Source organism: Manis pentadactyla, chromosome 10, assembly GCF_030020395.1.
Source record: "Manis pentadactyla isolate mManPen7 chromosome 10, mManPen7.hap1, whole genome shotgun sequence".
NCBI lineage: Eukaryota > Metazoa > Chordata > Mammalia > Pholidota > Manidae > Manis > Manis pentadactyla.
The window spans coordinates 105196136-105210455 of NC_080028.1; the positions used below are offsets into that span (position 1 = coordinate 105196136).

The following is a 14320-nucleotide window of genomic DNA, read 5'->3' on the forward strand; positions in this document are numbered from 1 at the left end:
TTCTATTTCCCCTTTAATTCTGTTACTATTCCTTTCACATATGTAGGTTCTCCTGTGTTGAGTGCATAGATATTTATACTGGTTATATTATCTTGTTGGATTGATCCCTTTATCATTACATAATGTCCTTCTTTGTCTCTTGTGACTTTCTTTGAAGTCTACTTTGTCTGATACAAGTACTGCAACTCCTGCTTTTTTCTCTCTATTAGCTGCATGAAATATCTTTTTCCATCCCTTCACTTTTAGTCTGTGTATATCTTTGGGTTTAAAGCGAGTCTCTTGTAGGCAGCATATAGATGGGTCTTGCTTTTCATCCATTCAGTGACTCTATGTCTTTTGATGGGTGCGTTCAGACCATTTACATTTAGGGAGATAGTCCCTAGGTATGTACTTATTGCCATTGCAGGCTTTAGATTTGTGGTTACCAGAGGTTCAAGAGTAACTTCCTTACTATCTAAGAGTCTAACTTAACTCACTTAATATGCTATTACAAACACAGTCTAAAGGTTCTTTTTTTTCTCCTCCTTTTTCTTCCTCCTCCATTCTTTATATATTAGGTGGTCATATTCTGTACTCTTTGTCTATCCCTTGATTGACTTTGGAGATAGTTCTTGCCTAGTCATTAGCTGTTCTACTTTCTTTACTGTGGTTTTACCACCTCTGATAACAGCTATTACAGCTTACGAATCCTTCCATCTATAGCAGTCCCTCCAAAATAAATGGTAGAGGCAGTTTGTGGGAGGTAAATTCCCTCAGCTGTTGCTTATCTGGAAATTGTTTAATCCCTCCTTTAAATTTAAATGATAACCCAGCTGGATAAAGTGTTCTTGGTTCCAGGCCCTTCTGCTTCATTGCATTAAATACATCATGCCACTCCTTTCTGGCCTGTAAAGTTTCTGCTGAGAAGTCTGATGATAGCCTGATGGGATTTCCTTTGTAAGTCATCTTATTTCTCTCTCTGGCTGCTTTTAATAGTCTGTCCTTATCCTTAATCTTTGCCATTTTAATTCCTATATGTCTTGTGTTGTCATCCTTGGGTCTCTTGTGTTGGGAGATCTGTGCACCTCCATGGCCTGAGAGACTATCTCCTCCCCCAGACCGAGGAACTTTTCAACAATTACCTCCTCAAAGACACTTTCTATCCATTTTTCTCTCTGTTCTTCTTCTGGTACCCCTATAATGCAAATATTGTTCCATTTAAATTGGTCACACAGTTCTCTCAATATTCTTTCATTCTTAGAGATCCTTTTTTCTCTCTGTGCCTCAGCTTCTTTGTATTCCTCTTCTCTCATTTGTATTTCATTTATCATCTCCTCCACCATATCTAATCTGATTTTAAAACTTTCCATTGTATGTTTCATTTCTGATACTGTGTTCAATAATGATTAGATCTCCAACCAGAATTCCTCCCTGAGTTCTTGAATATTTTTCTGTACTTCCATGAGGATGTTAATGATTTTTATTTTGAAATCCCTTTCAGGCAGATTCATGAAGCCGATTTCATTTGAATCTTTCTCAGGGGTTGTATTCCTATTCATAATTTTACTCTGAACCAGGTTCCTTTGGCATTTCATATTTGTATATGGCGCCCTCTAGTGTCCAGAAGCTCTACTATCTGGAGCTTCTCAGTCCCTGAAGCAATGTTGGGGGGTCGTAGGGGAGCGGTATTGGTGCTTGGGGGGAGGAAAGAGCTGTTTCCTGCTTCCCGGCTGCGGTGCCTGTTTCCACTGCCAGAACTAGTGAGCCGAACACACAGGTATAAGGCTCTATGCTTTGCATTTGTAGTTGCTGTAGACAGGGCTTCCCTCTGCATGGCCAAATGCAAGGGGTGGGCTTTGACGGTTTGCAAGCCAGGTGGGGCTGGCTGGGAGAAAGGCGCAGTAGGCTGCTTATCACGGAGGTGGTCCTTGGAGCTGTGTAGCCACCCAGGGAGCTGGAGTTCCTGAAGATCATGAAAGCTCCCAACCTGCTGGGCAGAGTGCACATGGACAATTTTGTCTGCCTCTCCTTTCTCCTGAGCAATAAGCTCTGTGCAATCCTTGGCCCTTTATCAGCCCTCTTGCTGTTTGGAAGTCTCTCAGATTTCCCGGCTTTCTTTTGTCCCAGAGTAGCCAGATATGGATCCCTACTTTCCACAAGCAGCTGGAATCTCAATCTCTCCAGGTGTTCTGCCTGTCTTAGCTCTCCAACCCCCTAATCACGAGAGTACCATGAAATGTATGTTTTTGCCCCCATATCAGATCTCCAGAGTTAGGCATTCAGCAGTCCCAGGCCACCACTCCCTCCCTGCTCCTCAGTGGCACCTGACTGCCAGTGAGGTCACTTCTCTCTTGGCCTCTTCTTTGAGGCACTGCACCCTGTTAGGCAGGAAAATAGATATGAGTGGGATGGAAAGAGAATAAGGACAGGAAAAAGACCACTAAAAATGATCCAAAGTGAATCAGATAAAGCTCAAAAAGCCAGGACCAACTTGGCCTGGAATGTTTGAATACTCCCCAGAGAAAGGAGGGTACCTCAGCATAGCCCATGGCTTTACTGTGTTAATCATGCAGGCACAGGTTATTTTTTTAACTTTACCTACATGCTTTTTTTTTTCTCCTTTGGCACTAATCAAGTAGTTTGCAATCTGGGCAATTAATAATGGCAAGCAAGCCCAGCAAAAACAACATAGTCACAGGCAGGAAGGATTCCATCTTAAAAATAAGATTGCATTTTAATACCCAGGATGTTAAGAAGTAAGATTCTTAACTTACTCTCTAGGAAACAGACAATAACTCAGCCCACCTTGGGGGCCAGGCAGGCAGTCTTGTTTGATATGCTACCAGACCAGGAAGGCTGGGCTCCCAGGGAGAAATCACAGCAGGAAGTTCCTTGTGTTAAGTTAGTTCTAAGTATTATTCAAAGACCACCTAACAGGTCTGCAGCCCCAGACCTTAGTCACATTCCTGAAGAATCCTTAAAAGAGGGAACCCCCAAACTCTCGGGGCGCTCCTCTCCCTGAGGTCACGTGCACCTTCTAAGTGTGTAAACTTTTCACTTTAAACTCTCTCTTTTCAACCTTTCAGGGTGCTTGTCTCTGAGGTTGACTGCACTTTTTCTGTAAGTAATTTTAAATAAAAGTTTTCCTCTGCTTCACTACTGTGTCTCTGCCTTTCAATTCTTTTTTGCAGTGGGGCCAAGGGCCAAGGAAAATACACAACACTCCCCCAACAACCCCACCCCATCTTCAAGGAATACGCAGGTCACCCTGACTAGAGAGACTTGCAACTTACCAGAGGTTCCAGGTCCAGCAAAGCCCTGGGCAGGTGCTGAGGATGCCCCAGAGGAGAGGCTGCTGCCTGATGTACCCAATACAGGGGCAGGGGTGTTCTGACCAAAGGTGGGTGTGGATGTGCCTGGAATGGAGAGACCGCAAAGAACTGTGACAACTAGGCCCACAAGAAGAAGGTGTCAAAGCAGGCAGTAATGAACTGGGGGGAGGTCTGCTTGCAAATGCATCCCCACAGGATCCCTTAGCCCGCACCACTGTCCGGCTCACCCCTCAGTAAGGAAGCACATGGGGTGACTGGGTCCTAACCCCTGTGCTCCACGTGAGCCGGAGCTCACCCCCCACCACCACCAGCTGCAGCAGAGCACAAGCCCCTTACCTGCCCTTTGACCACCTGAGGAGGAGAACCTTTGCACTCCCTTGGCCACCACAGCACAGCTGAGGGGGACACTGAGTAGACCTCCCTTCTCTCATGACTAATGTTATGTCTCTTCCCTGTTTGCCTGCTCCCTCTCCTCTAATTCATTGTAGCCCCACACCACAGTCAGCCCCCATCCTCCCACAGGCCCACTCGAACTTGATCTCTTGCACACGCTTGCCCTCATGACGCCTCCTGCCCAGTGCTGGGCTATCCTCCACAGTGGCTCTATGGGAAGATCCTCTCACATGTATCTGTATCTGTCTAGGCCTGAGGTGCGGTGGGTGCCTGCCAAGGTGCTGACCTTGCATGTAATCTTCCCCCCCACCTGGCCTCTGGGGGTCACACCTTATTGCAATCAGGAAGTGATCCTGCCCAAGATCTCAGATGTGAGCACAGTGCTCTCCCTGCTACCGTGCCAATCACACCCACTCCAGATCCTCTGCCTCATCAAGGCCTGTGTAGTCAGTCCCCTGCACCTCCTGCTCCCTGTACCATTTAACCAGGTTGGGTTCACTCTCTATCCACTTATTTTAGATCCACACCTCAAGCCTGACTGTTGCTGGGCAGACACACACAACTGTGCTGACCGGCCTTGCTTCAAATTCCTAACCACAATTTCCCAGACTTCACAACTGCCCGGCACGGCTCTCACATGTCGTTTTCTCCCCATCTCCAAAATGACTACTGAGAGAGGCCCTCCTTGGTACACATCACCCCCTAATGTGCTCCAAGGAGCTCTTATATACAGTGAAGAAAACGGAAGCTACCTGGGCCCAAACTCCTTATCATGCATCTTCCACATGGCAAATAAAATCACTTCCTTCTGCCTGAAATTCTATGGTGACTTCCCTTAGTACTTTAACAAAAACATTTTAAAAGGCCATCAATGAATTTCTTTCTGCCTATCTCTTAGTGTCATTTTATCCCACTTTCCTTTTTAAACCTCTAGCCGCACCTGGCTTTTGTCTGCTCATGAAAACATTAGGCTCCTGTCCACCTTTGTGCCTTTGCCCCTGTGCCTGCAACGCCCTCACCACCAGCCGCTGTCCCTGCTCCCAACTCTGGAACTACGGCTATGGCCTCGGTTTCCTATTGCCTCAGAAAGGCAGCTGCTGTCTACCTAAATAGCTCCTCCGGTCATGAGTTACATGGCTACCTGACACTGCTTACAGATAACATCTGTGATAATATCTGTCTCTTCACCACAGTGTACAGCTCTGAGAGCAGAGACCGTGTCGCCACTTAAAACAGCGCCTGGCACTGCAGACCGAGCCCATTCCAAATCTCACCTGCAAACACAGACATGTTCTGAGGTGTGCCAGCCACGTGGAAGGGAAAGGGTGTGCTCTGGCCAGCTGCAGTCAGGGAGTTCTGACTCAAGCCTCCCAAGAAAGGAGCCGTGCTGCCGGTGCTCCCACTCTGTCCTGCGCCAAAGCCGAACACCCCAGTGGTGGAAATGCTGTGGGGGGCAGGCACGCTCATCCCAAAGCCCCCACTGCCAGCGGGGCCTGCTAACAACCCGGACATGAAGGGCGATGACGGGATGCTGCCAAACACTGAGCTACTGGTCCCGCTGCTGTTGGTCTGAGTTGTAGCTCCAAAGCCCGAGGTGGTGGCTGCAAAAAAGGAGGAAACATGGATCATTGTCTAACCCCATACACAAAAGTAAATTCAAAATGGATCAAAGACCTGAATGTAAGCCATGAAAACAAAAAACTCTGAGAAAAAAACATAGGCAATAATCTCTTGGACATAAACATGAGCAACTTCTTCATGAACATATCTCCCCAGGCAAGGGAAACAAAAGCAAAAATGAAAAAAATGGGACTATACCAAGCTGAAAAGCTTTTGTACAGCAAAGGACACCATCAATAGAACAAATAGGCATCCTACTGTATGGGAGAATATATTCATAAATGACAGACCCGATAAAGGCTTGACATCCAAAATATATAAAGAGCTCACACACCTCAACAAACAAAAAGCAAATAATCCAACTAAAAAATGGGCAGAGGAGCGGAACAGACACTTCTCCAAAGAAGGAACTCAGGCGGCCAATAGACACGTGAAAATATGCTCCACATCACTTGTCATCAGAGAAATGCAAATTAAAACCACAATGAGATATCACCTCACACCAGTAAGGATCACCACCATCCAAAAGACAAACAACAACATATGTTGGTGAGGTTGTGGAGAAAGGGGAACCCTCCTACACTGCTGGTGGAAATGTAAATTAGTTTAGCCATTGTGGAAATGAATATGGAGGTTCCTCAAAAAGCTCAAAATAGAAATACCATTTGACGCAGTAATTCCTCTTCTAGGAATTTATCCTAAGAATACAGCAGCCCAGTTTGAAAAAGACAGATGCACCCCTGCGTTTATTGCTGCACTATTTACAATAGCCAAGAAACGGAAGCAACCTAAGTGTCCATCAGTAGATGAATGGATAAAGAAGATGTGGTACATATACACAATGGAATATTATTCAGCCATGAGAAGAAAACAAATCCTACCATTTGCAACAACATGGATGGAGCTAGAGGGTGTTATGCTCAGTGAAATAAGCGAGGCAGAGTAAGACAAGTACCAGATGATTTCACTCATATGTGGAGTATAATAACTAAGGAAAAACTGAAGGAACAAAACTGCAGCAGAATCACAGAACCCAACAAGGGACTAACAGTTACCAAAGGGAAAGGGACTGGGGAGGATGGGTGGGAAGGGAGGGATAAGGGGGGGAGAAGAGAGCGGGCCTTACAATTAACATGTCTAATGGAGGGTTGGGCATGGGGAGGCCTGTGCATCACAGAGAACACAAGTAGTGATTTTGCAGCATCTTACTACACTGATGGACAGTGACTAATGGGGTATGTGGGGGGAACTTGGTGAAGGGAGGGTCTAGTAAACATAGCTCCTTGGTGCAGGATGGGGTGCCAAAGAGAGGCTGCGGGTTTCAACCCACAAAATCCTGACCACACAGCACTGCCAAAGCCTGGCTACGGTGGGGCCAGAGCTGCTGATCTTCCAAAAGGAACGGAGCTGCCGAAGCTGGGGGCCAGGGCTGGCTTGGCGGCCCCCATCTGCTGTCTGTCAGTGGCCCCGAACATGGGCTGTGGGGTGACTCCAGGATAGGAAGGAATGGGGGGCCTGGTGCCAGAACCAAAGGGAATGTTGAAGGCTGGGGTGGCAGTGCTGCTGAATGTCAGTGCAGGCTGGCTCGGAGCGACGGGTGTGAAGGTCGTGAGGGTGCCACCAAAGCCACCAAAACTGGCGGTGCTGCTGCCAGCAGCTGTCTGGACGGCGCCAGGCAGGGACTGGCCAAATGTCATGGCTGTTGTTGGAGCAGGTGTGGCCAGCGCCTTGCCAAACTGGAGTATGGAGCCCATGGCTGGGGTAGAGCTGGCCCCAGGGGCAAGAGGGGCACCAAAGAGAGCAGGCTGGGCAGTGGAAGCAGTGGAGCTAGTCATGCTGCTCGCAGTGCTGGTCACACTGCTCGCACCAAAGCCAAAGACAGGCTTCTGGGTGGAGTCCGCGGCTGTGCCAGTGGTGGTCCCCCAAGCCGCTGCTGAGGGGACACTGACACTGGCCTGGCCAGGAAACAGAGGGGCATTCGTGCTAGTGCCTGAAGTATTCTGACTGAAGGAGAAAGGAGTTGACAAGGGCAAAGATGTAGGTAGCCCTGTGCTGCTAAAAACAGGACTGAAAGTGAGGGGAGGCTGCTGGTAGTCGGGGTGGGGACAGAGCTGGAAGATGCCACCGTTGCGACATGGGAACGGCTGAATGGCACAGGACCCTCATTCCCACTTCTAGGTGGAGCCACAAAGATGGGCTTGAACATGGGATGTGCTGAAGACACAGCAAGAGCTGCCGAGGCAGAAGGGTTAGCAGGTGGGCTGCTCGGTGTTCTAAGTGGGGCACTGGGCTTCAGGGTGGGGCCTGGGGCAGGCGTGGCCTGGGGTTTGGCAGATGTCTCAGCCTGAGAGGCCAGAGGTGACTTGGTGGCATCACAGGCTGGTATTGCGGGAGAGGCAGGGGTCAGCCCCGAGAAAGTTTCTGTGGACCTGGAGTCTGAGGAGGGCCGGGGAGGGACCCTGGCTGTGAAGAGCCAAGAGGGCCCAGAAGACCTGGTGTCGTCAGGGGCGAACGGGCATTGGGGGTGGCTGTCAGGCAGGAAAATACATATGAGCGGGGAGGAAAGAGAACAGGGTCAGTAAAGCCCCCTAGAAAGGTTAACCAGTTAAAACTAGAAATCCAGAAAAGACTCAGAGTTAGTGAGTTAATCCGTTAAAGCTCAGAAGGTCAAGAGAAACTTGGCCTGGAAGGTTTGAGTGTTCCCCAGATAAAAGTATCTGAGCACAGCCGATGTCTTCATTGTGTCCATTAGATCCTTGTAAGATTTACTCTAGCCTGCTAAAAGGCCCACTGTAAACAGCAAAGTAAAGACAGGAAGATGCCACCTTAAAGCCAAAATTGTATTTTGAAAAAAAACCAGGAAGTTTCAGAAGATTCTTAACATACCCTTTAGCAAACAAATAACTCTGTCCACCTTGGAGGAAAGGCAGACAGTCTTGATAAGCTAATTTTGTAGAATTACCTAGAGGACTGATGAGTAACTTAATGTCTCATCAAAGATACCTGAGACCACTTAACAAGCCCACACCCGAGCCCTCTGTCACATTCCTGAGAAATCCTTAAAAGGGGGAACCCCAATCTTTCACTGCGTAACCTTTTAACTCTAAACTCCCTCTTTACAACCTTTCAGGGTGCTGCGCTCCTCTTTCTGAGGTCGCCTGCACTTCCTAAGTGCATAACTTCAACTCTTCCCAACCTTTCAGGGAGCTCCGCTCTCTGAAGTCACCCACACTTTCTAAGTGTGTGACCTTTTACTCTTAAACTCTTTCTCTCCAACCCTTCAGGGCGCTCCTCCCTCACTGAGGTCACCTGCACTTCTTTCTCACTAAGTAACTTTAAATAAAACTTTTACTCTGCTTCACTACTGTGTCTCTGCCCTTCAATTCTTTGTCACGACGGGGACAAGAACAGAGGAAAATACACAATGCCTCCCCCTCAACATTACCACTGCAGCAGATTTTAGGAAGAAGAACAGAAAATGTCAACTATGGTACCTCAAACGTGATGGTATTTAGTGCTCTAGAAGCCTTGCTGGGCCAGGGATTCAGGAGTCAACAAATATTACTAATCGATACCACCTGTTCTTAACGTAATCATTCCTCAAAATCAAGGAAGTGCTCCTTATTTCTACCCTACACAGATCATCAGACAGTCAGCAGGGGATAAAACTTGGCCTGGCAGGGGTTAAATGTGTAGACAGACACCAAGGAAAATCTAATCATCTGAACCCAAGCGTGGCTCGGAGCAGCTAAGGAATGGGGCTGCAAAGCAACAGCCATCTGACTACCAAAAGGAGGCTGCCTTCTCCAGCTTTAAGGGCGGGAGGCCCTTCCCTACAATCTGCTCCTGATGAGACGGTTCTGAAGCCGCCAGGCGTGCACCAGCTCAGGTGTGCTAAGCCAGAGCAGGTTCAACCATTTTAGCGACTGACTGGCATGCTGCTTTCACGTTAGCCTAGGCAGAGGCTGATGGCCCTCTGTGCTCCACAGAAAGCTCTCCCGCTCACCTGGGAAAGATGGTAGGCCCAGGGGGTTCAGGTTCTTCAGGAAGATGTTGTTCTTGAGAAACTGCGGGATAGTCAGTGGGGCTGGCGGGGAGGCCGAGGAAGCAGCAGTCCAAGCAGCAGGCACAGCGAGAGTAGAAGCCGGTGCAGTGGCAGGGGGGCTCTCCGTGATGGAGCTCGAGGCCGTTTCTAAGGAGAAAAGAAAGGATTGTCCTCCCTGGCAGGAGAATTCTTTCCAGGGGCGTCACAGAGCATGGGGAGGCTCAGGGACTCGGGGGAACTCATGTGGAAATGCTTCCTCTCAATCTCAGTGCTCACTGTGCTCAGAGTCCACTGAGAACCCAAGAGGTGGATTTCTCAGAGGAGAAAGACCAAAAGAAAACCAACGGGAACCATCTGTGGAGTGTGAAATTAACACATATTCCTTACCAGCCTTATCCTCGAAGACGCTCATCAGCCACCGTAACCGATCTTGCCCCTCCTGGTAATACTCTTCGACCGTGATCGGGCCAGCGAGCTTGGGAGCTGGAGGCTACCAAGGGAAAAAGGAAAAGCCAAGACAGTCAGAAGGCAGTGAAAGAAACCTGTCCTGACCCTTCAATTCCTGAGACACAGGGGAGCCAGGCTGGGGTGGGCAGGGGCGGGTGGACAGACCATACCAAGATAAGCGGGATCCCTTTCCTGGAAGGCACCAGTTGAAACTTCCGTCTGCGTGGCCAGGAGGTGCTGGGTGTCGCTGCAGAATCGCAGGAGTTCTGCTCCCTGCATGTGGTCGTATCTGCAACTAAAGTAACAGACTGACTTTCTTTCTCCTCTCTTCCAGAAATGGAGAGATTTGTCTATCCAGCCTAGTTTTTAATACTGAACTTTCACTAGGTGTCTCTGAAATACTATCTTCCATGGTTTGGGCACTTGGATGGTGTTGGCAAGATTATTTCTAACAGTCAAGACGACGTGAAGTGGTCATTGCTCCAAATGCATGCACATGGTTGCTTACTGGACAGAAATTGCCTGGACTGCTCAGATTCGCCACCTAGGCTTACCTTACCCCGAACCCCGCAGGTGGCCTGGGTTATGCTGTATGAGTCTGGGCCACCTTTCTCCCTTACCAGACCATAAAGCCTGAAGGACAGGAACGTCTCTCTGTGTAACTACCAGACACCACACAAATCAAGGCTCAGTACGTGTGTCCAGTGGGTCGTGTTCCATGCGCCCACCACACACACTACCGCCAACACATGCCATGCGTTCATCAACATACCCTGTTCACCCTGGGACTCCTTGTCTACCGGTGGAGTTGAAGAGCCAGCTTCCTGAGAAACGTCCTCTTCTCTGTAAGAGGAAGAGGCACAATTAAGTTTAGAAAAGTACTGGATAACTTCATACACCCTCCTAACTGCCAACTGACCAAAGTCTAGAACAACCATGACTAAGATCTCAGTGTGTCAAGACAACAAAAAGAAGCAAAGAAAATTCCTAAAGGAGGCAATTCACAGTAGCCACAGAGACACCTTTGTCTTAAAACAAGCAGAAAACAATCTTCAGAACCTTACATACAACCTGCCAAGTTTCTGAGAGTCCTAGTCACACCTCTATCTCTAAGAAAGCGGCATTGTAGTCGGGCACCTAGAGGGTCAGCTGGGGTCTAGAATGTGAAGCCTGCTGCCCACTCCCATCAGTCACTCTGTTCACTCTGTCCCATGCAAGCCCCAGCCCCTCACGCTGCAGCACCTCACGCTGCAGCATGAGGGGGAGCAGGGGCTGGTGTGGTCACTGTGTGATGACTGCAAAAGACGAGAGCGATTCAGGGTGGCACCGTCTCTGCCCTTTAGATGTGAACCATTTTGATTCTCCAAATCGGAGTCTCAGAAAGCCTAAGAGCCAAGTAAATTTCCCTCCTTTCCCACCCTCTCATTAATCCACACAGCAAATCACTGATTACCTTGTTTTCTTTTCTGGCCTATCTGGTGTCTGCGAGCGGGATGAGGCTGGGCTGGAGAAGGGTGAGGCACTGGGACGCCGCCTCTTCCAGAGCTAAAAGCCAAACACAAGTCACGTGACTGACCCTAAGGACTAAAATAGGATCTGACCTTCAACATAATTCTGTGGCTCTAATCCAACACTGTATATAAACTCTCCATTTCAAGTGACTAAAAAAATATTTCTTTGTGAAGTGGTGCTTCTGAAAAGTGAGTCCATTGCCAATATTTAAAAGGGCCGTCATTGGCCAAAGATGGAAAAGTTGCATCAGAAAGAGCAGCTGATTCAAAGTAACTAATAAGACAGGGAGGGTAAGAAGGGCAAATTGGAGCGATAATAACTAACACTAAGTCGTTATTATTCAGAGGAATAGAGGCATTGTGGTCATTAATGTTCAAAAAGTTTTAAAAATACACTGAAGTACCTACAGGTGAAACAACATGTTTGTACTTTAAAACACAAGAGGAAAACCAATTTGAGGTGGGGGTGTTGATGGATCAGGACTGACCAAACACTGTTAACTGCTGGAGCTACATGGAGGTTCATCATGATATTTTTCCTTCCTTTTGTGTATGTATGACATTTGACGTAAAATTGTGAGAAGGGGCAGTGACTGTATGTCAGGTCTGTTGTGATCACTGATTGAGGAAATGTGTGTACAGTGCTCAGCAGAGGGCCTAGTGCAGAATAGATCCAGGTAGAACTTCGTACTGTTATCCTCTGCATTGCCATAACTGCTTGGCCGGGGCCTTCATCTCCTATATTTGTCATTTATCATTAATGTGTCATTTATATTACTCTAAGATCCTTCTGTACAGATGAAAACTTATGTCAAATTCTTTCTCCTCTCAAAAACCTCCTTCATGCATGCGTTACTTTTTTTCTAGCTCCTGTATATTGGGTGCCTGCTTACTGACAAGCACTGTAATGGGTACTTTTCAAACATTCCCTTTAATCTTTACAACAATCCTTTAGAGATGAGAAAAACAGAGTTTAAGTCATTTACCTGCCCAAGAGTCTATAGCCACTAAGTGCCAAAGTCAAGATTTGAACCAAAGTCATTCTGGTAGCAAAACTTGATCTGTTCTCCAGTCTACACTACATCCTTTCTAAAAAGAATTATAACCACATATTTTTAAAACTTTCATTAAATTCCCAGTGCCTACAGGATGAATTTATGACTCAATACAATTCAGATTCAATCTACCTTTTTAATCAAATTAGTACCATATTTTGAATTATTCATCCTCTGTCCATTTATCTATAATAATGGCTCTGTCTTGTATCAGCTTTCCACATAGGCATTCTGGGCTTTCTAGTTTGTTCCACTGGTCCATAGCGATCATTCAAGGGTTGGTAACGGCTGTTAGCTTAGAGGAGATCTCAGCATCTGACAGAAGGTCGCTAGGAAACACTGCATAATCAACTAATAAATGCAAAGAACCCACTTTCTCCACACCACCAGGTGCATGTACCTGAGAGATGCCTCTGGTGGAGCTGTAGGAACTGGAAATGGCATTGCGGCTGGACATATGGATGCCACATGTGCACGTGCCCTTCAAGCAGCTCACAGCAGAGGTGGAGGGTGTCTCATGCAACTCACCATCTGAGCTCTGGGAACTGAGGCTGCTCTTCAGAGGCCCACACCTAACAGGGAAATAAAACGGGAAAACATAGATGTGCTACTGAAAGGCACCAACATTGTTTTAAGGCTTCATCCACGGTCACAAAATCATTCTAACGTAATGGAAAAGGATAATGTTGTTAATTTTACTGTTAGTTCAGCTAAACATGTCTCACAAAGTCAGAAAGGGAAACCTCAGTATTTTAAAAATTAAACGTATGATTCTACTTACATATACTCTAGGAAATGCACACAAATCTATAGTGACAGAATGGGAACCAATGGATGCCTGGCAACAGGGGCAGGATGAGAGGGAGGTTTGAAGGCTTCACCAAGGGGCACAGGGAAACTTCTGGCAGTGATGGTGATGTTCATTAACTTGACTGTGGGGATGGTTTCGTGGGTGTGAAATTTAGACAAAATATTTATTGTGGCAAGTTACTCAAAATGTTCCTCTCTGATTTCAAAGAGGAAAATTTATAGGACAATAATTCTGATAAGGATACATGTCAAAATTGATCAAATTGTACACTTCAAAGAGGCACAGTTTATTTTTGTCAATTATACCTCAGTAAAAGTGTTAAAAAAATTTAGGAGGAACCAACCACTTTTTCTAAGATTCAAACTGAAACAAATTCCCTAAACATCTTTCCTGTGAAATAGTCATCCAACTGTTGTGACAGCGCAGACGGCTCGCTGTCTCCTGGCTGATGAATGTCAACCACAGACCAGTTTATCCGTACACTAGATGCAATCATACTTCCTCTTTCACTTACTTCACCTATGGATGCCACCTGGAGCCAAGCCAAGCCAATTGTCCTCCTTTCATGTGATAGTCCTTCAGATTTTTGCAAGCCATTATCCTTCCCTCCCTCATTTCCTTATGCCCCTGAGGTTTTCCTCCTCTGGGCTAGTGCTTATGTACCTTTAGAACCCCCTCACCCACCACCACCCCATGACATCTTGAGTTGCTTCACTCTTTCACAGTGAATTTCCGTTGGTGTCTGCCTCCTCTTGCAGGGCAGCACAGCCAACCAACAGCACTCTGTGGACAACAGGACTAAGGCATTCAGGACCACCACTGATGGCTTTTCTCTAGTACTTATGGAAAAGGCATATTACAAAATGCATGTAACCTGTGCCTAATTAAAGGCATAGCATTAAAGCTCTTGTTACCAAGCTCTTCCATGAAAGCCGAAGAAGGCGACCTGCTGTTCACACACAGGAGGTGGCCTCTGATTCTTTTGGGGAGTGATCTCTCTTTCAATAAATCCCAGGAGCCCGTGTGGGAGGCACGTTGAGTACTCTGCAGGGCGTGTTACCTTCTTTTATCCTCCTGACCAGCAGCAGATGTTTGGTCTTCCTCCTCCTCCACTGTCCTTTTCTTCC

The 14320-nt window shown here is 47.1% G+C and overlaps 1 protein-coding gene across 1 annotated transcript; it reads right to left on the reverse strand.

Annotated features, from left to right (window-relative positions):
* Positions 1-3153: 3153 nt before the first annotated feature.
* LOC130679394 (nuclear envelope pore membrane protein POM 121C-like) lies at positions 3154-13689 on the reverse strand. The gene is given in 11 exon segments (XM_057488006.1): positions 3154-3395; positions 4979-5327; positions 6701-7399; positions 7402-7868; positions 9331-9516; positions 9757-9859; positions 9987-10111; positions 10589-10659; positions 11270-11361; positions 12783-12954; positions 13604-13689. Coding segments are annotated over 11 exon segments (2592 nt in total).
* Between the last annotated feature and the right edge of the window lie 631 nt (positions 13690-14320).